The sequence below is a fragment of the Erinaceus europaeus genome, chromosome 9, assembly GCF_950295315.1.
Source record: "Erinaceus europaeus chromosome 9, mEriEur2.1, whole genome shotgun sequence".
Classification (NCBI taxonomy): domain Eukaryota; kingdom Metazoa; phylum Chordata; class Mammalia; order Eulipotyphla; family Erinaceidae; genus Erinaceus; species Erinaceus europaeus.
Genome location: NC_080170.1, coordinates 125,410,578 through 125,435,973, shown reverse-complemented (window position 1 = coordinate 125,435,973; position 25,396 = coordinate 125,410,578). Strand labels below are relative to the sequence as shown.

General features: G+C 64.3%; 1 protein-coding gene across 2 annotated transcripts; it reads right to left on the bottom strand.

Annotated features, from left to right (window-relative positions):
* Positions 1-965: 965 nt before the first annotated feature.
* RIPK4 (receptor interacting serine/threonine kinase 4) lies at positions 966-25,153 on the bottom strand. 2 transcript variants are annotated; one of them, XM_060198733.1, is made up of 8 exons: positions 24,925-25,153; positions 15,824-16,115; positions 13,322-13,470; positions 9,881-9,930; positions 8,340-8,498; positions 7,568-7,671; positions 4,964-5,225; positions 966-2,541 (listed from the first exon to the last, which is right to left on the bottom strand). In XM_060198733.1, exons 1-8 carry the CDS (start codon positions 25,101-25,103, stop codon positions 1,226-1,228), a joined length of 2,511 nt encoding a protein of 836 aa, XP_060054716.1. In that variant the 5' UTR covers positions 25,104-25,153; the 3' UTR covers positions 966-1,225. The 2 variants fall into 2 exon arrangements, with proteins under 2 accessions (XP_060054716.1, XP_060054717.1); XM_060198734.1 differs by lacking the exon at positions 15,824-16,115 and having other exon boundaries at positions 24,925-25,107.
* Positions 25,154-25,396: the final 243 nt, after the last annotated feature.

Here is a 25,396-nt window from a genome sequence, read left to right as displayed (position 1 = left end):
GAGGCTCTGATTCTCTCATGTTAACGGACGGACAAAGATTTCGTTATGGAAGGAACAATCTCGACTCTTCACAAAGGCAAAAAACTTCCTTTATTGATGAATAAAACAACATCTGGAAGCCCACCCCCGAGCCCCCACAAGAAGCCGGGCACGTGGTGAAGGCCCCGGGCCTGTGGGGACCGCCAGCCAGCTCCTGTCTCTGCCACGCCACAGCCACGTGACGCTGACACCCATCTCTGCGTCCTACGTCAGCTCCGTCGCACAGAGCTAGTCACCAAACAGCATCTGGGGTGCACCTGGCAGTGAGGCGGCGCACACAGGCCTCCCCCACCGTTCGAAAGCGGAAGCTTCTCTTCGTCGTGATCTAGCGGACAGAACATTTCAATCTGGGCGCAGCAGTCCACTGTTCGCTTGGGGAAACGCCGAGTCACACCAAGCAGGTGACCATCAGCTCCCCCACCAGACAGTGGGAAAGCCTGCAGCCAAAGGCCGATGTCCAGAAGCGAGAGCAGGGGGGTGGCCGCACCCCAAAGCCGAGGCTCCTGCACTGCAGCCAGGTGGCCAGGAGGTCGGCACACCCCTGCCCTGCCCCGGCCCCCGCTGTCACACTCAGCAGCTGGAGAGACAGAGCGAGCGCGAGCGTCGAGGGAGGTGGCTCGTCCCGTGGGCTGTCTGCAGCCCAATCCCAAGTCCAAGTGTGAGTTCGGTCCCAGCTTGTGCGCGTCTGACAGAGAACGGAGAGATTCCCTCCCACCACAGGACAAGGAAGAAGGCGCCTCCTGTGGTCCGCAAGCCGACACGGGGCCTGCAGGGTCCCTGTCCCGGAGTCGCTGCCCGGGAGGCCGCCCTCGGGATGGGCCGTGTCGCCAGGGTCTCAGCGAGGAGCCTGTGTCCCGCGGGAATGCCCCACATATACACACACACACACACACAGGGGCGGCCGGCAGAGACCACCTCCCTCCTCACAGCCTGGGGGTCGCGACGCACGGTGACTGTCACCCGGCAGACATGGCCAGACACCGCAGAGCCCGCTTCTGGCTCGCGTCCCTCCGGTGCAGGGGTACCGGGCGCACCCTCCCAGTTGCGGGGTCCCACGCCCGGCCGGAGGGTTTGCAACACGAGAGGCCGCCCGGCCCCCCACCCCCCGGTCGCCGCCGCCGGGCGGGGGGCACACGCCGAGTCCTCCCGTCCCCTTGGAGGGACGGGCCACCGAGGACGGGCCGGGCTAGGTGTCGCTTCTCCGCAGGCCGTCGGTGCCCGTCTCAGGGCCCGTCTCGGGGCCCGTCTCCGTGCCCGTCTCGGGGCCATTCTCGGTGCCCATCTCCGAGCCCGTCTCTGTGCCCGTCTCGGTGCCCATCTCGGTGCCCGTCTCGGTGCCCGACTCGGGGCCGGGTGCGCCCTGGGCCTTGAGGCTCTGCATGTTGACGTGGGCGCCCCGCCTGAGCAGCGCGCCCACGGCGGCGGCGTGGTGGCCACGGGCGGCCAGGTGCAGCGCGGTCAGGCCCTGCTCGTCGCAGAGGTCCAGCAGCCCGGGGGCGCCCGCCAGCTCCTCCACCAGCTCGGCGTGGCCGGCCGCGGCCGCCAGGTGCAGCGCCGTGCGCCCCCCGGGCCCGCGGGCCCCCGCGCACACCCGCTCCTCCAGCAGCATCCGCACCGTGGCCAGGTGGCCGCCGCGGGCCGCCAGGTGCAGCGCGGTGGAGCCGTCGGCCGTGCGCGCCTCGGGCCGGGCGCCCCGGTGCAGCAGCAGCCGCGCGGTGCTGGTGTGGCCCGTCTCGGCCGCCACGTGCAGCGGGCAGCGCCCGGCCCGGCCCGGCAGCTGCACGTCGGCGCCCAGGTCGGCCAGCAGGCGCGCCACGCGGTAGTGGCCGCGCTGGGCCGCCAGGTGCAGGGCCGTGCGGCCGTCGGCAGTGCGCGCGTCCACGCCCGCGGCGGTGGCGGCGGCGGCGCCGGGCCCGGGCTGCTTGGCCAGCAGGCGCACGATGGCCAGGTGGCCCTGCCAGGCGGCGCAGTGCAGCGGCAGCCAGGCGTCCTTGCCCGGGGCGCCCGCCGCGCCGCCCCGGCGCAGCAGCAGGCGCACCAGCCCCTCGCGGCCGTGCTGGGCGGCCAGGTGCAGCGGGGTGCGGCCCTCGCAGTCGGCGTCCAGCGGCCCCGCGCCGCGCTCCAGCAGCAGCCGGGCGCAGGCCTCGTCCCCGCGCTGCGCCGCGAAGTGCAGCGCCGTCCAGCGGTCCTCGTCGGCCGCCCGCACGCTGCCCCTGCGCGCCAGCAGCAGCTCCAGGGCGCCCCTGGCCCCGCGGCCGGCCGCCAGGTGCAGCGGGGTGGCGCCCCGCGCGTCGCGCAGGTTGGGGTCCGCGTCGTTGAGCAGCAGCCACTTGACGCAGTCGTCCTGGCCGGCCTCGACGGCCAGGTGCAGCAGGCCGGCGCCGCCCTCCAGCACCAGGTCCACGTCCTGCGGCTGCAGGATCTTCAGCAGCCGGCCCGTGTCGCCGCTCACCACCGCCTCCACCAGCTTCTTCTTCTGCGCGTCCGAGGGGCTCGCAGGGTCTGGGTGGGGCGGGACGGGGCGGGGTTAGCGAGGACACGCCCCGGGCCACGACCTCTAGGTCTCGCCGCTATAGGCCATGCCCCGAGACCACGCCCATGGACCACGCCTCCTGGTGGGCCACGCCCATGGACCGTGCCCTGAGACCACGCCTCCTGGTAGGCCACGCCCACGGACCGTGCCTCGAGACCACGCCTCCTGGTAGGCCACGCCCATGGACCACGCCTCCTGGTGGGCCACGTCCCTGGACGTGCCCAGAGACCACGCCTCCTGGTGGGCCACGCCCATGGACCACGCCTCCCGGTGGGCCACGTCCCTGGACCGTACCCTGAGACCACGCCTCCTGGTAGACCACGTCCCTGGACCGTGCCCTGAGACCACGCCTCCTGGTGGGCCACGCCCATGGACTGTGCCCAGAGACCACGCCTCCTTGTAGGCCACGTCCCTGGACCGTACCCTGAGACCACGCCTCCTGGTAGGCCACGCCCATGGACTGTGCCCAGAGACCACGCCTCCTTGTAGGCCACGCCTCCCGGTGGGCCACGTCCCTGGACCGTACCCAGAGACCACGCCTCCTGGTAGGCCACGCCCATGGACTGTGCCCAGAGACCACGCCTCCTTGTAGGCCACGCCTCCCGGTGGGCCACGTCCCTGGACCGTACCCTGAGACCACGCCTCCTGGTAGACCACGTCCCTGGACCGTGCCCTGAGACCACGCCTCCTGGTGGGCCACGCCCATGGACTGTGCCCAGAGACCACGCCTCCTTGTAGGCCACGCCCATGGACCACGCCTCCCGGTGGGCCACGTCCCTGGACCGTACCCTGAGACCACGCCTCCTGGTAGGCCACGCCCATGGACTGTGCCCAGAGACCACGCCTCCTTGTAGGCCACGCCTCCTGGTGGGCCACGTCCCTGGACCATACCCTGAGACCATGCCTCCTGGTAGGCCACGCCCATGGACCACGCCCTGAGACCACGCCTCGTGGTGGGCCACATCCCTGGACCGTACCCTGAGACCACGCCTCCTGGTAGGCCACGCCCATGGACTGTGCCCAGAGACCACGCCTCCTGGTGGGCCACGCCCGTGGACTGTGCCTCGAGACCACGCCTCCTTGTAGGCCACGCCCATGGACCACGCCCTGAGATCACGCCTCCTGGTGGGCCACGCCCATGGACCACACCCCGAGACCACGCCTCCTGGTAGGCCAAACCCAGGACCATGCCTCTCCCCGCATAGGACACATCTCCAGGTGGCTCCTGGTTGGTGTCCCTGAGGTCAAAATGCCCGGGAACACCCATCTGGATAGGCCACACCCCAGGACCACGCCTCCCAATAGGTTGCCCCATCCAGGATGTGACCATCCCTCCCAGGCCCACGCCCTGGCCATGCCTCCCCGGACCTCCAGGTGGCTCCTGACTGGTGTCTCTAGAGGCCCCGCCCCCTGTCACCACGCTTCCCAATAGCTCGCACACCAAAATACCCTTTTGACCACACCTCCCCTAGGCCACACCTTCCCAGTCTCCAGGTGACTCGACTGGTGTCCTTAGAGGCCACGCCTCCCTAAGTCAGGCTTCCCTCGGGTCATGCCCATCAGGCCACGCCCCCAGACCCAGGTAGCTCCTGGCGGGGGTCCCTGTAAGCCACGCCCATCTGACCTCGCCCCAGACATCCAAGTGGCTCCTGACCGCTGTCCCTGGAGGCCACGCCCCACAAGCCACGCCCCCAGGCCTGCCCCCACTGGCAGGTCAGCCCCCCAAAGGCCCCGGCTTAACCTCAACCTCACATCTGGGGCGGCGGAGGGAGGGCCGAGGGCCCGGGTGGGGCTGGGGTGGTTCTGTGGGGAACTGCAGCCGCCGGCTGGGCTGGGCTGGGCTGGGCTGGGCTGGGCTGGGCTGGGCTGGGCTGGGCTGGGCTGGGCTGGGCTGGGCTGGGCTGGGCTGAGGGCAGCGAGAGCAAGACGTGGGGCAGAGAGAGAGGAAGGAGAGAGAGAGACAGAGGGATGAAGGGAGGGGAGAGAGAGAGAGAGAGAGAATAAGGCGGGAAGAAGACACAAAGAAGAGAACAGAAAGAACAGATGGGGGAGTGAGAAAAAAGGAGGACAAGGTGAGAGGAAGAGACAGGTGAATAAAGAGGGAAAGAGGAAAGGACAGAAGGTGGAGCGAGAGAGACACCAAGGAAAATTGAAATGGAGAGACCAGTGAAGAGAGAGAGAGACAAGGCCAAGAGATTGAGGGTCAAAGAGAGAAGAAATGAAGCGAGCGAGAGAGAGAGAGAGAGAGAGAGAGAGAGGGGAAGGGAGGGTCTGCCCGCCCGGAACTGTGAGGAAGGGGTGCGGGTCCCCAGCCAGCGGCCATCCCCCGACACCTGCAGCCAGGCCGCCGGGTCCCTCGCCCCCCCCCCCAGCTGCGTCCCGCTCGCTCACCGGCCGCGGGGGGCTCCCGCTCAAAGGACAGGGACAGGGAGCCCCGGGAGGAGAAGGCCGAGTCCACGGACGACACCCCCGACAGCCTCTTGTCGCCGCCGGGGGCCGGGAGCCTGGACGCGGAGACGCTGCGGCCCAGCTCCTCGGGGGCCCCCAGGCTCTGCGAGATGCCCGAGTCCAGCTGGGAGAGGAGCTCCGACAGGCTGCAGTCCTGGTCCAGCGTGGGTGCCGACGCCCGCTGCAGGGCACTGGGCACGGGCGCCTGCGGGCGGGCGGCAGGGGTGCCACAGGGAGGCCGGCGTCATCCCGGGGAGGGGCGGCAAGGCGGGGGGGGGGGGGGGGGCGTCGGGGCCCTGGCCCCACAAGAGGCCAAATACAGCGTCTCCGGACGGCCCACGCGAGCCGGGAGGTGGCTCTGCCCTCGTCCCCGTCCCCAAACCCCCCTGTGGCGTGGCTGGTGGGTCTAGCCGCCTCCCGACCTTGTCCCCCGGCGCGGCCTGTGCGGCAGCCCTGGGCGCCCTGCATCACGCCCGCCCTCCCTCCGGCGCCTCTCAGGCACGGCTGCGCCGCTGGCCCGTTCTGTTTCAGGCGGAGACACCTGCCAGAGCGCTGCTCCCACCTCTGGGAGCTTCCCCAGTGCCATGGTGCTCCCAGGCGGTGCCAGGGCTCAAACCCAGGGCTTTGCACTTGGCCAGGCACTCACTACAGGCTGAGCTATCTCCCAGTGCTCTATGTTTTAAAGCTTTATTTATCTTAATGAGAGAACAAGATACAGAAGGAATGACACACACAGACAGACAGACAGAGAGAGAGACAGATTAGAGCCCTGCCCTCTGGCTAATGGGGATTAAACCTGGGACTTTAACACCTCAGGCATGAAAGCCTTCTTGCAGAAATATTATACTGCATCGTTATATTGTTGTTATCATTACGAGAGCTCTGCTCAGCACAGGCCCATGGTGGTACCGGGGATTGAACCTGCCACCTCAGAGCCTCAGGCAAATGGGTTTGTTTGCAGAACCATTATGTTCTTCCCCTCCCCCCACAGATGGTCAAGCTTTGTTTTACCTAAGGAACAGAGAGAGTTTTATGAGAGAAAAAGAGAAAAATAGGAGAGAGAGAAAGAGAAAGAGAGGGAGAAAGGGAGGGAGGGAGGAGAAGGAAGGAGAGAGAGGGAGGGAGAGAGAAGGAGGGAGAGAGAGAGAGGAAGGGAAGGGGAGGGAGAGAGAGAGGGAGAGAGAGAGGGAAAGAGAGGGATGAGAGAGAGGGAGGGATAAAGAGGGAGGGAGAGAGGAGGGAGTAGGGGAGGGAGAGAAGGGGGAGAAGGAGGGAGAGAGGGATGAGAGAGAGGGAGAGAGAGGGTCAGGCAGCGTCAGGGCCGGAACCCATGGCTTCCCTGTAGCAAGTCCTGCGCCTTCCTGAGATGCCAGCCTGCTCCTCAGCCGGGACAGGGACAGGGGCAGGGCAGGGGCAGGGGCAGCAGGGAAGGGCAGCGGGGCAGGGCAGCGGGGCAGGGGCAGGGCAGGGGCAGGGGCAGCGGGGAAGGGCAGCGGGGCAGGGCAGCGGGGCAGGGCAGCGTCCTCTCCACAGCAGCCGGCGGGGACAGGGCAGCAGGGCAGGGGCAGGGCAGCGGGGCAGGGCAGCTGGGCAGGGCAGTGGGGCAGGGGCAGGGTAGAGGGGCAGGGGCAGGGCAGAGGGGCAGGGGCAGGGCAGGGGCAGCGGGGCAGGGGCAGGGCAGGGGCAGTGGGGCAGGGGCAGGGCAGAGGGGCAGGGGCAGGGCAGAGGGGCAGGGGCAGGGCAGCGGGGCAGGGGCAGGGCAGCGGGGCAGGGGCAGGGCAGCGGGGCAGGGGCAGCGCAGCGGGGCAGGGCAGGGGCAGGGCAGCGGGGCAGGGCAGCGGGGCAGGGCAGTGGGGCAGGGGCAGCGGGGCAGGGGCAGGGCAGAGGGGCAGGGGCAGGGCAGAGGGGCAGGGGCAGGGCAGAGGGGCAGGGGCAGGGCAGAGGGGCAGGGGCAGCGGGGCAGGGCAGAGGGGCAGGGGCAGCGGGGCAGGGCAGTGGGGCGAGGCAGGGGCAGGGCAGAGGGGCAGGGGCAGGGCAGAGGGGCAGGGCAGAGGGGCAGGGGCAGCGGGGCAGGGGCAGGGCAGAGGGGCAGGGGCAGGGCAGGGGCAGCGGGGCAGGGGCAGGGCAGGGGCAGCGGGGCAGGGCAGAGGGGCAGGGGCAGCGGGGCAGGGCAGAGGGGCAGGGGCAGCGGGGCAGGGCAGAGGGGCAGGGGCAGAGGGGCAGGGGCAGCGGGGCAGGGCAGCGGGGCAGGGCAGTGGGGCGAGGCAGGGGCAGGGCAGAGGGGCAGGGGCAGGGCAGAGGGGCAGGGGCAGGGCAGAGGGGCAGGGGCAGCGGGGCAGGGCAGAGGGGCAGGGGCAGCGGGGCAGGGCAGCGGGGCAGAGGGGCAGGGGCAGGGGCAGGGCAGGGGCAGCGGGGCAGGGGCAGCGGAGCAGGGGCAGGGGCAGCGGGGCAGGGGCAGGGCAGAGGGGCAGGGGCAGGGCAGCGGGGCAGGGCAGGGCAGCGTCCTCTCCACAGCAGCCGGCAGGGGCCGGGTTGGGGGCCGCTCACCTCGCTATTGGGCTGCGGGAGGCTCTTCCCCTCCAGCTCCGGGGCCGCCTCCTTCACCTCCTCGTCTGGCTTCTCACACAGCTCCTCGGTCTCTGATGTGATTTCTTGTTGGAGGAGGGAGGGAGGGAGGGAAGCAGACGTGGGGGTCTGTCACGGGGCCCAGGACGAAGCCCACTCCAGGCCGCCTGGGTGACAGAGGGGACAGCGGCCCCCGCCCCCACGAGCCCTTGGCCAGAGCTCAGAAGGTCCAGGGAGCCCCGGGCGGCCGCCCCACCCCCCACCCCCACGCAGGCTGTGCCCCTGGGGACCGCTGAGCTCTGGTCGTGTGCAAGGGAACCCCAGGTCAGAGGGCATGGGTCAGAGGTCACTGGCAGGAGGCTGCAGGTGTGAGGACCGAGACCCCCCTCCTCTCCCTGCCCCAGTATTGGTCATTATGGCCACACTTCCTGGCCCTGGGCAGGGGCCCCACGGCGCCACCAACCCCAACTCCAGAGCCACTAGAAGCAGTGTCCCCCCACCCACCCCCGCCCATCTTGAGAACTGGTTCCCCGGGGGGGGTGGTGGGCACCTGTGCCCCCTGGGGCTCGCCTTGGAAGATTGGATGGGTCTCTCCTGGAGGGGTCCCCATGCCCCCCAGTCCCCCCCAGGACTCACCTTGGAAGCTGGGCCTCTCCCGGGGGGTCCCCGTGCCCCCCAGTCCCCCCCAGGACGCACCTTGGAAGCTGGGTCTCTCCCGGGGGTCCCCGTGCCCCCCAGTCTCCCCAGGACTCACCTTGGAAGCTGGGCCTCTCCCGGGGGTCCCCGTGCCAGCACCGTTGCATGAGGCTGAGGAGGCGACCGGAGGCGCGGGGCCGGGCTCGGCACACAGGGGGCAGCTCGGGCCGGTGCCCTTTCACCACCTTCACCATAATGTGCAGAATATTCTTCTCATCTGGGGGGGGGGGGGTGTCAGCCGTCAGGGCCTCATCTGGGGGCCCCAGGAGGGAAAGACCAGGAGACGCCCCAAGCTGCCCCCCACCCACCCCAGGGAGATGTGGTTGGAGTCCTGAGCCCCAGATGGACCCGGGTCTCCCCGCATTCCGGGAGCTCCCCCCAAATGCGGCCCCACCAAGGCATGCAAAAACGGGACTCTTTCCCCAAGTCCACACATGGGGGAGCTGAGGCCCCTCTGCAGCCCCCTGGGGTCCCCACCACGAGGAGGGTCCCCAAGCTGACACAGGACACCAGGTCCAGGTCTAGCAGCCACTCCATCTCTGGTCCCAGGCTGGGGGCCACGGTGAGCCCAACAGGGTGGGTGGGCAGGCCCCCTCCTCCAACCCCTGCACCCTGGCCTGGGTAAACCTCTCCAGCCTCACTCCCACAATTCCCCCGTCCAGGTCCCAAACACGTCCCAGGGAACCAACAGGTGCAGGGAGCTGGCACCAAGCCCCCAGGTCCCCAGCCCCTCAGCCCCCCAGCCTCCGGCCCCGTAGCCCTGGTCCCCAGCCCCCTGGCCCAGCTACCTCAGAACAGCTCAGACCCAGATCCCAGCAGCCGTGGGAATCACAGGACAGACGGACAGCAGCCAGCTATGCCCCGAGCAGGGGAGCCGCCCCCGGCCACCCTCCCACCTGCACCTCTACCTACAGAGGCACAGAACCTGCAGGTGGAGCCCCCAAAGGCTGAGCCAGGCCCCCATGTCTGTGGAGAAACAGGGATGCGTCGTCCTCCCTGCACAGGGAGACTCAGCTTGAACCCAGAGCCGAGCCGAGCCGAGCCGAGCCGAGCTGGACAGAGGCCGGAGTGCGGAGGTGACCCCAGGGCCTGGCACAGTCAGGGCAGCTGCGTCACTAAGGCCCAGGAAGGCACACTCCCTGACTTCACACCTCCAGGCTCGGAATCTAAAAGCCAGAATCTTCTCAGCAAGAGGGAAATGGCTGGAGCTGAGAGGGAGCCCCAGCGGGGCCGGTCAGTCTGTCTGTCTGTCTGTCTGTCTGTCTGTCTGTCTGTGAAGAGCAGCCTGAGGGCTGTGCGATGGCTCCAGCATGAGGGTCCAGCGTTGGTGATGGCCAGAGGTCTGCACAACAGGCAGAGAGTCCGGGAGGACAAGGGGTAGAGCGGGAGAGGGAGTCCTCTCAGAGTGAGAAGGTTCTGGAAAAGGGCCCAGCAGGGGCCCCGGCACTGTGTGTCGCCAACACCAGGCCCTGGGCAGTCACACGATGGAACGGCCGGCCGAGAGCGGCTCACTGGCCAGCTGGGCGGGCCTGCCCCGTGGGCGGGGGGACGGACAAAGCGGGTACCCCAAGGCCGGCCCCCCAGCCCCCAGCCTCTCACCTGCAAAGGGTTTCTTCTGCGTGAGGACTCCCCAGATGACGATGGCGAAACTGGGGAGAGACGGGCAGGTGAGCACGGGCTAGGGGGGCAGGTCCCCATCTCCCCCCACACCCCAGGCTGCCAGAGACCCGGCGAGATGTTTGGCAACAGGGGCACTGACTGACAGGGGGCTTTTCGCCTTTTAGAGAGAGAAACCAGGAAGGGAGGAGGAAATAGAGAGACACCTGCGGCCCTGCGTCACCACTCCTGAAGCTTTCACAGGTGAGCACCGGGGGCTTGAACCCGGGTCCCTGCACACTGTAACATGTGCGCTCCACTGGGTACACCACCTCCCAGGCCTATTTTTTTTTACCCCCGTTTTTTTTCCAGATACAGAGACCACAACACTGCTACACCCCCGCAGCGGGGCGTAGTGAAGTCGGGCTTGAACCCAGCGGGCAGCCGTGACCAGGCACTACCCTACCAGGCCGACACTGGGACCTTGTTCATGGAGGGAGGACAGCGCCCGGCCCTGAAGAACCCAGCGGGCAGCCGGGGAGCTGGTCCTACAGCCGAGTGGGGGGTCTGCATCCCAAGGCGATGCCGCCCACGGGACCACCTGTGCCGAGGGTCCGACCCCCCAACACCGGGCCGAGCTCCCTGCCCTTCTAGCCATGGAACACAGTCTATCATCCCAACACGGGTGCCAAAAGAGGGCTCAACCGGCAACACACGTTAGTATGAAAACTGTGTGACCTCTTAAAATACACCTGGAGGGAGGCGGGCGGTAGCGCAGCGGATTAAGCGCACGTGGTGCAAAGCTCAAGGACTGGCATAAGGATCCTGGTTCGAGCCCCCGGCTCCCCACCTGCAGGAGAGTCGCTTCACAGGCGGTGAAGCAGGTCTGCAGGTGTCTCTCTTCCTCTCTATCTCCCCCTTCTCTCTCAATTTCTCCCTGTCTCTATCCAGTAACCAATTAAAATAAATAAATAAATAAATCTGGAGGCCGGGTGGGGCGCACCTAGTTGAGCGCACACATTGCTGTGCACGAGAACCCGGGTTCGAGCCCCCAGCCCCCACCTGCAGAGGGGAAAGCTTTATGAGTGGTGAAGCAGGGCTGCAGATGTCTCTCTGTCTCTCTCCCTCTCTATCTCCCCCTTCCCTCTTGAGCTCTGGCTGTCTCTATCCAATAAGTAAAGATAATTTTTTAAGAATTGGCATTTATTTGATAGAGACAGAAATTGAGAGCAGAGGGGGGAGAGGGAGAGGGAGAGGGGCAGAGAGACACCTGCAGCCCTGCGTCACCACTCATGAAGCTTCCCCCCTGCAGGTGGGGAGCGGGGGCTCAAACCCGGGTCCCGGTGCGCAGTACTGCGTGCGCTCTACGGGGTGCGCTGCCACCCGGCGTGTGCGTCTGTTCTGTATTGGGCGCAGGGGTGAGTGAACTCAAGGCGCGCACAGACCACCATGCCGAGACTTCGCTGGCCCAGCTCCCGCCCCATCTCTTTTCCCTGTTGCCTTTTGTTTATCCGAGAGGAAGCAGAGAGAGAGAGAGAGGGGGAGAGAGACGCCTCCGCGGTGCCCTGCCACCCCTGGACCCAGGGCCCCGCACGGACAGACTTACTGAGCAGGCGCCCGGGAGGCTGTTCCTGTGTCCACAGCACAACCCTCCCTCCCCCCAAAGCCTGGAATCCCGAGGTTCAAAAGTTGACGTTCCCAGCTCCCCACGGATCTCCTTCCCGGCCCCCGGCAGGCCGCGACACGTCCCCGCGGCTGGGCACACACCCGGCCGGGCCTGCCGGCGCCAGTCACCGAGGGGCCGGGGCAGGGGCACGAGGCAGGGACAGGTCCCCGGAGGCCCCACTGACGCTGGCTTGGGCCTGCACCTGCCAGAGTCTCAGTGCCCGACGCTGAGTAAATCCACAAAGGACAAAACTACAAGGAGGGCCCCGAGCCGCAGAGACCAGGGTTCGAGCCCCAGCAGCCGGTGTAACCTCTCGTCTCGTCTAGCTAACAGGCCTCACAGGTGGCAGAGAAGGGCTCCGGCCTCTCTCTCTCTCCAGTGAAGACGAGGGGGCAGGGTGCTCGGAGCTAGCTCACCCGGTAGAGCGTGCGCCTGGTCAGGAGCAAGAGCCTGGGTTCAAGCCCCAGCACCGCATGGGGGTGCCACAGATGGCACTGGGGAAGCTCCATGGGTGGTGGAGCTGTGCCGGGGTGCCTTTCCTCTCTCTCTCTCTTCCTCCTACTAACTCATTTTGTAAACTGGTCTGGGGAAGGGGAGGGGCAACACCAAAGAAAGAAACAGCTTCCCGGGAGGCAGCTCAGCGGGCAAAGCGTCAGACTCTTGAGGGGTGAGGTCCCAGGTTCAACCCCCGGCATCACGTGAGCCAGAGGGCGCTCTGGTTCTCTCTTCTCCCCCCCTTCCAGTCATAAGTAAACCTTAACAAAAGAAAGGAAGAAAGGAGGACAGTGCTCAGGGCTCTGAGTTCAAGGCCCGCCCCTGCCCGCAGGTGGGGGAAGCTTCACGCACGGAGCGGTGAGGCAGGCAGGTCTGCAGGTGTCTCTGTTCTGACCTCACACTCCCCTCTCGTTCTGTCCTTCCCACCCCCCCCATTATCAGATTCCCCAGGCAGAGACGGGACGCCCCAAGGCCGGGCTGCAGGAAGCCGCGTCTGTGCCGCCGGCAGAGCCAGCCGGACTCGTGTCCGCAGGGGACGGGCCCCGGGCACCACGGCGCTGCCCTTTCCGCAGTGAGCACCTTCCCACGTCGCTGCTTCTGCGTGTGCAGAGAGGACAGCTCGTCTGGCTGGTCGGCAGACTGGGGCAGAAGGAGCAGATTCTCAGGCCACGGACAAGGCCACTTGGGTGACCGCAGGAGGTGACACCCTGTGGGTGCTGGGAGATGGGGGAGGTGGCCGCCAACTGTGTTCTTCTCTATTTTTTATTATTATCTTTATTGTATTGGACAGAGAGTCAGAAGTTGAGAGAGAAGGAGGAGACAGAGAGGGAGAGAGACAGAGAGACACCTGCAGCCCTGCTTCACCACTTGCAAAGCTTTCCCCCTGCAAGCTTTTCCCCCCGGGTCCTTGTGCACTGTAACGTGTGCGCTCAGCCAGGTGCGCCCCCACCCGGCCTCTAGTTTTCCTTTAACTGAGAAGTGAACCCTGCTCTTCTCATTAAAAGTTAACCTTGCTGGCCTTACTATGTCCCCCTTCTCTCTTAATTTCTGTCTCTACCCAAAAGTAAAAAAGGAAGGATGGAAGGCTGGAAGGACGGGGGGGGGGGGGTAGGATACTGAGGGCCAGTGCCCGAGATTCCTCACAGGTGAACGGCCTCACCTGAGGTCAAAGCCCGCTCCCCACGTTGGGGGTGGATCCCCGACTCCCTTGGAAACACAAAACACGACCCCACCACCACCTTCTGCAGGGCCGGGGTGTCGACCCCGCTCAGGCCGTCACCCACCTATACACGTCATGCTTGGTGTCAAACAGGCGGCTCTTCTCACGGATGCGCTCAGGGGGCAGGTAGGCCACCGTCCCGAACAGCCCGTCCATGCTCAGCTCCTGCGAGTGCGCCAGCCCGCTGCACTTGGCCAGCCCGAAGTCCGAGATCTGGGGGTCAGGCGGTGGGTCACCGGGTGTGGACGGGGGCAGGGTGCTGGGTGCCCAGGCCCCGCCTGCCTCGGCCGCCGTGCTGGGGGCCGTCCGCTCACCCCTGGGCAGAGTCTGGGGGACACACTCCCCTCCTCCCGTGGCCGTGTTGCAGGAGTGCCATCCCCACCTCGGGGTACGCCCCCTACCCCTCTCTGCCTCGTGGGGGGTGGGTCCCCACCTCCCTTAGTAACGGGACAAGACCCCCACCACCTCCCTCTGCTGAACTGACAGGCATCGACTCCATTCTCCTCTACAAAGCCAGGGGACGCGCTCCTCTCCTGCCCCTGCCATGTTGGGGGTGTCAACTGTACTCCCCTCTGCAAAGTTGGGGTCATCGTCCCCACCTCCCTCTGCCATGCTGGGGGGCAGGCTCTTCCCCCCAAGAAACTGCCCCGAGATTCCTCACAGGTGAGCGCTCTCACCTGAGATCAGACCCCCCCCACACCCCAGCAGGCAGAGCCGGGCAAGAAGAGGCAGAGGGTGACACCCGTGTTAGGAATGCTTGGGGGAGAGCCAGGACCCCAGGTGGCCTACGGCCCCGTGTCTGTCCACCATCGGAGGACAGGGAAAGGCGGAAGCCCAGCCCGCCCCCAGCGCTGAGCAGCCGTGAGAACGGGAACACCGGGCCCTGAGAACAGGCCGGCTTCCTGGCAGCTGGGCCGGGCAGGTGGGGGCATGCTCGCCCGCTCAGGGAAGGCGGCTCAGACGCCTTTAACGCCAGCTCCACACACCCCGCCAGCGCCCAGGAATGTGCTGTGATGGCAGGCGCCTCCTCGAGCACCGAGGACCCACGGCCACGCCCCCCAGCTGCAGCCCTGCGGGACGGGAGACCCACCCCCACACCTGTCTCCCTGCTGCTCCCTCACCTGCAGCAAAGGGTCCTGAGTGAGGGGATCCCAGGTGTGTGTGTGTGGGGGGGCGCACAGACTCAGGAGACCCCAGGGGCTCAAGGAGGAGCCAGGCTGCCTCGCACATGAGGACCAGCACCCACCTGCAGACTAGGCTCCTCTGCTCCCCTAAGAGTGGTGGGCTCTCAAAAAACACTACCAGTCACCAAGATGCAGGTGCTGCCGTGATGCCAACCTGGCCTCCCTGGGCAGACGCCCTCACCCATGTGTCCCGGAACCTCCCCTCCCCAGAGCCCTGCCCCACTAGAGACAGACAGACACAGGCTGGGGGTGTGGATCCACCTGCCGACACCCATGTCCAGCAGAGAAACAGTGACAGAAGCCAGAACTCCCACCTTCTGCTCCCCATAAAGAATTTGGGTCCAGACTCCCAGAGGGGGAGAGATGTCAGGGAGAAGATGCCCAGAGGGTTCTGAACCCCGACTCCATCAGGACCCGGAGAGAAGAGGACAAAGGAGGGACACTCGGAAGTAGTCACAGGTGGAGCGTGGCTTAGACGGGAAGAGAAGGCGGGGTCAGAGACGAAAATGGGCAAATCTAGTTACAGAAATAACGGTCAGCCCGTGTCTGTGACCTGGGGGGAGCACTGCAGTTTCCAGTGGAGGGAACAGGGACACAGGACTCTGGGGGTGGGAACAGGGTGGACTTAGACCTGTTATCTTACAGTTTTATAAATCAATATTAAATCACACACACACACACACACACACACACACACACACACACACACACACACACACGCACTAACTGGCTAGGGCCAGGTGGCGGTGCACCTGGCTAGGAGCATGTTACAACGCACAAAAACCCAGGTTCAAGCATGTGGGCCCCACGTGCAGGGGGGAAGCTTCACGAGCAGTGAGGCAGGGCTGCATGTGTCTCTCTACCTCTCTGTTTCCTCCCCTCCTCTCGATTTCTCTCCTCATAAAAGATAAAAACGCCCCAGGCCCCCATTCCCAAAGGCTCACAAGGTTCCCTGGCAGCCTGGGGAGCAGGGAGAGCTGGAGACCTGCCCCCCACCTTTCTAAAGTCCCGATGTCCACACTTGCTAAAGCTGTGTACCCCTAATGCCCACACAGCTGGGCATCCTTAATGCCTAACGCACAGGAGCGTACCCCGCTTCTTAAGATAGACACCCCTCCTTCTCAGACAAGTTGGTCCTGGGCCCATCCCCATGTTCGGACACCTGAAATGGCCCCCGAAAATCTGACACCATCCTAGTCCCCCCACCCCGAGACACCCCGTGCCCCCCACCCCTGACACCAGCTCTGCCCCCCACCCCTGAGACAGCCCCGTGCCCCCCCAAACCTCAGGAACTGGCCCTGATCCCCCCCCATTTTCAACACCTGTCCGCCCCCACCCTAGCACACCTCGGCCACCGCCCCCCGCCCCGCCCTCGGCCCCACCTTGACATGGTAGTGCGCGTCCAGCAGGATGTTGGCGGGCTTCAGGTCCAGGTGCAGCAGCGGGGGGCGCATGCAGTGCAGGAAGTTCATGCCCACGGCCGTCTCGTGCACCACACGGCAGCGCAGGGCCCAGGGCAGGGGCGCCGTGGCCAGCAGCCGCTCCAGGGACCCCGTCTCCATGAACTCCATCACCAGCCCCGCCGGCTGCCGGCAGATGCCGTACACGGGCAGGATGTAGCGGAACTTGGCCAGCTCCATCTTCTGCGCCTCCTCCAGCAGCTCCAGCCGCTCCCTGGGGAGGGGGCAGGCGTGAGCCCCGGTCGCCCCCGGCCTCCCGGGCAGCAGGGACGCAGAGCCGGGTCCCCGGCGCCCACGGGAGTACTGGGCACGGCAGGGGCTGTACCCGCTCCTGTCTCCCCCTTCCAGTTTTATTGTATTTTATTACTTTTAGGAGATTCCTTCCTTTTTAAAAAATCTTTTCATTGGGAGTCCGGCAGTAGCGCAGCGGGTTAAGCGCAGGTGGCGCAAAGCGCGGGGACCGGCGTCAGGATCCTGGTTCGAGCCCCCGGCTCCCCACCTGCAGGGGAGTCGCTTCACAGGCGGTGAAGCAGGTCTGCAGGTGTCTGTCTTTCTCTCCCCCTCTGTCTTCCCCTCCTCTATTTCTCTCTGTCTTATCCAGCAATGACAACATCAGCAATAACTACAACAACAGAATAGCAAGGACAACAAAAGGGAAAATAAATAATAAAAAAAAAAATTTTTTTAATCTTTTCATTTACTTCTTATTGGATAGATCAAGAGAGAAACTGCGAGGGGAGAGGGAGACAGAGAGGGAGAGATACAGAGACCCCTGCAGCCCTGCGTCACCACTCATGAAGCTTCCCCCCCGCAGATGGGGACCAGGGGCTTGAACCTGGGTCCTTGCTCACTGTGATGTGTGCGCTTAACCAGGTGCGCTTAACCCGATGGCCCTTCAACTTAATTTTATTATTACTTTTTTTCTTTTGCCATCAGGATGATCACTGGGGCTTGGTGCTGGCTCTACAAATCCACCACTTCCAACGGCCACCCCCCCCCCCATTTGTTTTTAATAGAAGGAAAATTGAGAAGGGGGGAGATAGGGAGAGAGAGACCCGCAGCCCTGCTCCACCACTCATGAAGCCTCCCCCCTGCAGGCGGGGAGTCAGGGGCTCAACCTGGGTCCGAGTACATATTGTAACGCTGTGCTCACCCAGCTGGACCTAACCCTCTACCTCCAATTTTAAAAGGGAAAATACAGGGCTGGGGAAACAGCATCCTGGTTCTGCAAAATGCTCTGCTGTCTGAGGCTGTGAGGGCCCAGGTTCGATCCCCAGCACCACCATCAGCCAGAGCTCAGTGCTCTCTCTGTGTCTTTATCTCTCTCATTAAAAGAAATGTTTTTGATTTTTTATATTTATTTATTTTCCCTTTTGTTGCCCTTGTTTTTCATTGTTGTAGTTACTGTTGTTAATGATGTCGTCGTTGTTGGGCAGGACAGAGAGAAATGGAGAGAGGAGGGGAAGACAGAGAGGGGGAGAGAAAGACAGACACCTGCAGACCTGCTTCACCGCCTGGGAAGCGACTCCCCTGCAGGTGGGGAGCCGGGGGCTCGAACCGGGATCCTTACGCCGGTCCTTGTGCTTTGCGCTTAACCCGCTGTGCTACCACCCAACTCCCGGCCTTTTTCTTTTTTAAACAATTTGTATTAACTTTATTTATTGGACAGAGACAGCCAGAAATTGAGAGGGAAGTGGTGATAGGGAGGGAGAGAGACAGAGAGACACTTGCAGCCCTGCCTCACCACTCATGAAGCTTCTCCGTGCAGGTGGGGACCAGGGGGCTTGAACCCGGGTCTTTGTGCGCTATAACGTGTGCTCAACCAGGTGCGCCACCACCCAGCCCCTCTTTTTTTTTCTAACGTGGTTCTGGAGAACCCTGTCCAGGCCGCCTCTGTCCCTTCCTGGTGAACAGGGTCTGCAGACCTGTCACAATATGCAGCCAGCAAGAGGGGCCTGGAGGTGCTGCTGACCAGAGCACGTGAGGAGCCCCGGCCAACCCTCCAGCTCTGATCCTGCCCCGTTCCGGCCCCTCTCCAGCACTGAGGGCAGGTGTGGCAGGGCAGCGGAGGCTACCTGACATGCTTCTGCTGACAGTGCTGAGGAGACAGCCCTGCTATGTGACAAGCGGTGACACACACCATCCTGCTTCCTGCCCTGTGACACACCCACCTTCCAGGGCAGATGGTGAAATTCACACCAGAGAGAAGTGGACTGAATTCCCCACCCAGAGGGCACTGAAGGTGTGTGGGGGTGAGGGAGAGACCCCACAATGGGGTCCCCGATGATGAGACAGTCCCCACCACGCCGGGGAAGGAACAGCCAACACGCCACGTTTCCAGGACAGAAATCAGCTGCCCACGGGATGTGGAGGGCTGCCCGGGCCCCCGGGCACTGGGGTCCCCCTCTTATGGGATGGGAGCAAAGCATCCTGGGAGGGACAGTAGGAGTGACACCCAGAGGCTCCAGTAGAGGGGACCAGTGATGCGTGAGGCTCCAGGGGCCCCACTGCCTGGCTCTGGCGACCCGTCCGGACCCTGGGATCCCCCCGCCTCCTCAGCCTCACTCCTTCTTCCAACCTAAAGGACCCACAAGGTGTGCGACCACCTGCTAATGTCACAGAGATGCCCAGGAAGGGGGGGGGGGACTCATTCTCGGAGACCCAAAACAGTCACCGACTGTTTTAACAGCCGGGCTTCTGCTTTCTCCAGGGACTCATAATTTCCTCTTCCTTCCCTTCCCTCCCTTCCCTTTCCCTTTTTTTTTTTCCCTATTCTTTTTTTATATTTATTTATTCCCTTTGGTTGCCCTTGTTTTATTGTTGTAGCTATTATTGTTGTTGTTATTGATGTCGTCGTTGTTGGATAGGACAGAGAGAAATGGAGAGAGGAGGGGAAGACAGAGAGGGGGAGAGAAAGACAGACACCTGCAGACCTGCTTCACCACCTGGGAAGCGACACCCCTGCAGGTGGGGAGCCGGGGGCTTGAACCGGGATCCTTACACCGGTCCTTGCGCTTTGCGCCATGTGCGCTTGGCCCGCTGTGCTACAGCCGCCTGACTCCCTCTTTCCCCTTTCCTACAAGATGTCCCAGGAGGCAACACAGTCCAGCCAGCCCACCCCAGCTGGCATCGACAGGGGGCTGGACCCACATGGCGTCGGCAGATGTTCTGCTACAGACACGGGGCCCCCAGAAGGACCCCCTTATGTCCCACCACAGGCTGCAGAGCTGACCACCCACTGGGGGTCTACAGGGACCCCCAGTCCCTCCCCCGGCCCCCTCTGCAAGAGGGAGTCCACATAGGGACTGTTGCCCCCCAGAACCAGGCTCAGTGACTGACCACTTGCTTCAAAATAGTTTTTGACTGGGAGCCGGGCAGTGGCGCACCTGGTTGAGTGCACACATGACAATGCGCAAGGACCCAGGTTCAAGCCCTCAGTCCCCACCTGTGGGGAGGGGGAGCTTTGTTAATGGTGAAGCAGGGCTGCAGGTGTCTGTCTCTCCCTCTCTAGCTTCCCCTCCCCTCTCGATTTCTGGCTGTCTCTATCCAATAAATAAAGATTAAAAAAATAATAATAGGGCAAAAAAAAAAAGTGTTTTCATGGCCAGGTAGGGGCACAGTGGACAAAGCCCGGGACTGAGTCTGAAGCGTGAGGTCCCAAGTTCCATCCCCAGCATCGGATGTGCCGGAGTGAAGCCCGGCTTCTCTGTCCTCCTCTCTCACTTCCATTAAGTCACAAACAAAATATTAAACAATTAAAAAGAGAGTGTTTTCTTCCATTTGCCCGAGGGGACTTCTGATCGCTTGCATGTAAGTCATCCTGGCAGGAGAACCAGTCAAGCACCCCAGACTGTAGTGGGGGGGGCTGCCCCTGGTCCTGAGGCCTAGCAGGATGCCGGGGAGCCTGTGCGTCTCTGTGGGGCTCTGCTGAGAGGACAAGGGCAGTGTGGCCCGAATGTCCTTGGAGCCCCGGGCCCTCTGTGGAGACACAGCTAGCCTGCAGACACTTAGACCTGTGGATAGCCGGTAATCCCGGAATCCCGGCCGGTCAGGCTCCAGGGACAAGCTGCCTTCTCGGGAACCACCCATGAGCCCCTAACTGCCCCCGAGGACCTGGGGCCCCTCCTTGTGGGGTGCCAGGGGGTCACGTGTCTGCTGCTGGCCGGGGTCCCCTGGAGTGCCGGGTGGGCCTGTTCCAAAGGGCCCCCAAACCATGCCTTCCTCCCCGCTCACCCACCAGGCCTCTGTCCCTGACCAGACTTCCCGGGTGTGACGCTGGTGGCATTTGTAACGTGCTCAGCCCTCCCCCAGGGAGTGAGGCCTCCGGAAAGGCGGTGAGAGTGTCTCCCGCAGAGAAAGAAGGCCCCGTCCCCTTGCTCCCCGAGGCTGGGCTTGGGGCACCAGCTCCTTGCATCAATATTCCTGGAGCGCCGGGACTCTGGGGTTGGAGGTGCCCGTGTGCGCCCCACGCCCCAGCAGGGAACATTCTGGGCTGTTCCGGGAAGCTCCCTGCCGGCCTGCTGACATCAGCCTAATTAGAAGGTGCTGAGCCCTATTAGAGGTAATTCAGCGGAACGAGTGTCAGATTTCTCCTCTGTGATCACTTCAAAAACATGTGAAGAAAGGGCCCGCTCTGCTCCCAGCAGCAGACAAAGTGCCAGGAGTGGGTTCAAACCCCAGAACAGCGTGTGCAGGTCAAAGTCAGGCTCCGTTTGCTCTGTCTCTGTCTCTGAGAAATAAACCATCTCATCAGTGGGGGGGGGGGGGGCAGGCAAGAGTGCAACCAGTTAAACACACACACGTCACCAAGCACAAGGACCCAGGGTTCGAGTCCCCGCTCCCCACCTGCAGGAGGGGAAGCTTCACAAGCAGTGAGACAGAGCTGCAGGCCTCTCTCTCTCTCTCCCCCTCTCTCTCTCCCGCCCCTCTCTCCCCCTTCCCTGTCAATCTCTCTCTATCCTATCCAATAAAGCAGAGAAAAGGCACACATGGCCACCAGGGGTAATGGATGCGTGGTGCTGGCACGGAAACCTTGGTGGCAATATGAAGAAAGAAATCAAACAACAGGCCCCCGGCTGTATCCAGGGGCTGGGTTGAGCGCACATGTCACAGCGCACAAGGACCCGGGTTCGAGCCCCTGGTCCCCACCTGCAGGGGAAGCTTCACGAGTGGTGACGCAGGGCTGCAGGTGTCTCTCTGTCTCTCTCCCTCTCTACCTTTCCCTTCCTCCTCAATTTCTGGCTGTCTCTATCCAATAAATAAAGATAATAATTTTTTTTAAGATTTTAAAAAAAGGAAATGAACCAATGAAAATGAATGAAAAGACGAACAGTCAAATCTTCTACTCAGGAAACAGACAGAAGTCCCAGGGTGGTCCCAGGACGGCCGTGGAAGGGGGGGGTGCTTCCCTCTGGGAAAACATTTACCTGGGGGGGGGGGTTGGGGACGGGAACAAGTGAATGAGCACACAAGATGAGGCCACGGGGAGGCGGGCGGTGGCGCAGCGGGTTGTGGCACAAAGCGCAGGGACCGGCGTAAGGATCCCGGTTTGAGCCCCCGGCTCCCCACCTGCAGGGGAGTCGCTTCCCAGGCGGTGAAGCAGGTCTGCAGGTGTCTGTCTTTCTCTCCCCCTCTCTGTCTTCCCCTCCTCTCTCCGTTTCTCTCTGTCCTGTCCAACAATGACATCAATAACAACAACTACTACAACAATAAAACAACAAGGGCGACAAAATGGAATAAATAAATATTTTTTAAAAATCTTTAAAAAGAAGAAAAAGATGAGACCACCAGAGCTGTGGAAGGACCAGTACCTGAGGAGCCCCCTCCCCATCAGGTCTGGGAGCCGGGAGGGTTCCCACGCAGCTATTTTTAATCTCAGGCTGGCGGGGAGGGGGCCGGGCTCTGCCCGCACAGCCCTGGGGTTTGCCGGGGCCCGTCTGCCTGCCTGCCAGCTGCCGGCCTCCTGGGCCGGTGCCCATGGCATCCAGCACTTCCCAGAGCCCGGGAGGGAGGGGGTACTTTGTTCTCACATAACGTGCTGGGGCTTCCCGTGCCGAGACACCCCGGATGATCCCAGGCTCTGTGCTCCCCCCAAACTGGCCCATGGGGCTGTCTGTCCCTTCCTGACCCCTCCATGGGCATCCGGGGCTGGGCGGCCCCCTTCCTTCCCAGAAACAGAAGAACCGACTTACAGGCGCCAGTGGGACCAAGAGGGGGTGCCCGGGTGCCCGCCCACAGCTGAACCCCAACAGGCAGAACAGAAAGAGGTGGCCAGGCGCTTCCCACCACCTTCAAACACAGAGGGACGGAACAAAGGGCTGAAGCCCACTCCTGCAGGCCCCACTGCAGAGAGAGAGGGCTGTGGCGAGGGGAGGTGGCGCATGCGGGGGTACGGAGCCCACCCCCAGCCGGGGGGGACAGGACACTCAACTGGGGCAGCACAGAGACCCCCCCCCGAAACCCATCCTGAGGACCCACTGCACCATGTCTGCACCCACCATGCCAGCAGTCCCGAGGCCCAGACGCCACACTGCGGGACTACTCCTCCACAGGAGAAAGTCCCCAGCCAGAGTCGACCATTAACCGGCACAGGGAGCAGGGGCGCCCCATCTGATCAAGGAGAGCCCCTCTCCACCCACACACAGAGTCACTGGGCCAGGCCAGGGGCAAGGCTGAGCCACTTCCAGCCTGGCTGAGAGAGGCTTCCAGTTACAGAACGGAGAAACCTCGCCAACCGGTCAGAGCAGCGACCCATCCCCGTGGCTGGTCAGAGGGCTGAGTGCAGGCCTTGTAGGCTCCAGGCCCCGGGTTTGAGCCCCAGCACCACCTGTGCCAGAGTGGTGCTGGGCTACTCTGCTCAGGAAAAGAAAGGGAAGTTTGGTGCCTGCCTCGGTCACGCTTCGCCTCTGAAATCAAAGACCATGGGGCTGGGTGGTGGCATGACCTGTTGAGTGCGCATGTTACAATGAACAGGGACCCGGGTTCAAGTCTCCTGCTCCCCACTTGTGGCGGGGCTGGGGGGAGCTTCACGAGCAGTGCGGCAGGGCTGCAGGGGTCTCTCTCTCTCCTCCTCTCTCTCTCCTCCCTCCTGATTTCTCTGCCTCGAACCAGTGAAGAATAAACAAATACCACAGCCCTGTCCTACTGAAGGAAGCTTCAGTTTTAGTCTCTTTGAAAATCATAATAAGGGAGTCGGGCGATAGCGCAGCGGGTTAAGTGCAGGTGGCGCAAAGCGCAAGGACCGGCGTAAGGATCCTGGTTCGAGCCCCCGGCTCCCCACCTGCAGGTGGTGAAGCAGGTCTGCAGGTGTCTGTCTTTCTCTCCCCCCCTCTGTCTTCCCCTCCTCTCTCCATTTCTCTCTGTCCTGCCCAACAACGACGACATCAATAACAACAACAATAATAACTACAACAATAAAACAACAAGGGCAACAAAAGAGAATAAATAAATATTTTTTAAAAATCATAATAAATCTTAGGAGCCTGGCGGTGGCGCACCTGGCTGAGCGCACATGTGACAGTGCTCAAGGACCCGGGTTCAAGCCGCCAGTCCCCACCTGCAGGGGGAAAGCTTTGCGAGCGGTGAAGCAGGGCTGCAGATGTCTCTCTGTCTCTCTCCCTACCTCCCTCTTCCCTCTATCCCATAAAAAAGAAAAATTCTAAACCGTTAAAAAATACGACTTTCTTTTTTTTTTTTTTTTTTTTTAAAGCAACACAAAGCTTCCAAGGAAACAGAAAACTCTTGGATTTCCAGAGCCCTAGACAAATTTCACGGGAGAGAGTGGGCGCCCCCCCTTCCTGCCTCTCAGCGCAGCGCCCCTGCCGGCCTCCCGCTGCTCTGCTGGGGCTGGGCAGGGGTGAGGGAGGGAGTGGGGCTCAAGTTCACGGGCAATGCTCTGCGCCAGGCCGCACCCGACTGCGGTCACCCAGAGAGGGGCCGGCCGTCCCCCACCCCAGCCGAGCCGGGTGCCCGCAGGTCTGAGGCCGGGAGGGGCAGGAAGGGGCGGCTGAAGCCACGGCCACAGGACAAAGGGGGGCGACCGACGCAGTCACCCGGGGCCCCCAGACCCGCGGCCTCAGGAAGAGTGGGCACAGGCCGGGCTCCTCTGCAAAGGGGGCCGGGGTCAAGTCAAGCTGCGGCCCGCCCAGCCTCCCCCCTGCCTGCACTACCCCCCCCCCCCACCGCGCTTCCTTCCTTCCTTCCCACGGAATAATTACGGTCTCGCTCCAATTTGTGCTCCCGGGAAATTACTACGTGCGGGCCGGGCGCCCGCCCGCAAAGCCCCGCTCCCCGCAGGGCCTCCCCCCGCCCGGCCGGCCGGCAGGTCCGGCAGGTGCACCCGGTGGGGGTGCGGCCGGGGGTCCCCACCAGCTCCCGCAGCCCCGCAGCCCCAGGAGGGCGATGGCCGGGCGGGCCGACCGACCGGCCACCCAGCGGCGGAGGCAGCTCGGTCCAGGACGCCCCGCCGCCCCCCGGGGGCCCTCCAGGTGACCTCCAAGCCCCCAGCCCCCGCCCGGCCACGCACCCAAGGGTCCCCCCCCAGGCTCCCAGTGTCCCTCTGGCCGCTGCTCCAGGCCCCCCACCCAGGTCCCCTCACCGCAGCCCCGTCCCCAGGACACTCCCAGGCCAGAGCCGGGGACCCCAGGCTGCCTCAAGGCCGCCCCCAAACCACTGGCCCTGTGTCAGCCCCCCAAACAGCCCCCAGCCCCGCGCCACCCCCAGAGCCGCCCTCCCGCCTCCCCAGGGCGCCCAGGCTGGACCCCCGCAGCCCCCGCTGCACCCCCACTACCCGGCCCCCACCCCCTAGGACCCCCACCCAACCTTCCACCCGGACCCCCCCAGGACCCCCACCCCCCAGGACCCCCACCCAACCTTCCACCCGGTCCCCCACCCCCCAGGATCCCCACCCAACCTTCCACCCTGCCCCCCACCCCCCAGGATCCCCACCCAACCTTCCACCCGGCCCCCCACCCCCCAGGATCCCCCCTGCCCCCGCCCCCCCGCCCCCGTCCCCCCCAGCTGACCTGTCGTCGGCGTGCGGGCCCGGCGGGCACTTGACGGCCAGCCATGTCTTCCAGTGGACGTGCCGCACCTTGTACACCTGCCCGAAGCCGCCCGAGCCCACCTTCTCCCAGCCCGCGAACTCCGCCGCCTCGAAGGTGCGCAGCAGCCCCAGCGCCCACGGGCCCCCCGCGCCCTCCATCCCGCCGCCGCCGCCGCCGCCGCCGCCGCCGCCGCCGCCGCCGCCAGGTGCCAGGTGCGCCGCCCCTCGCGTCACTTCCGCCCCGCCCCCGACAGGTGACCGCGGGGCGGGGCCTGGGCCGGCGGGAGACCCGCCCACCGGCAGGTGCCGCCCTGCCCCCGCCACGCCCCCGGCCTGGTGACGCCCCGCCCACTGACCAGGCGCAGCCACGCCCCCGCCCCGCCCACTGGCCTGGTGACGCCCCGCCCACTGACCAGGCGCAGCCACGCCCCCCGACCCGACCCGCCCACTGC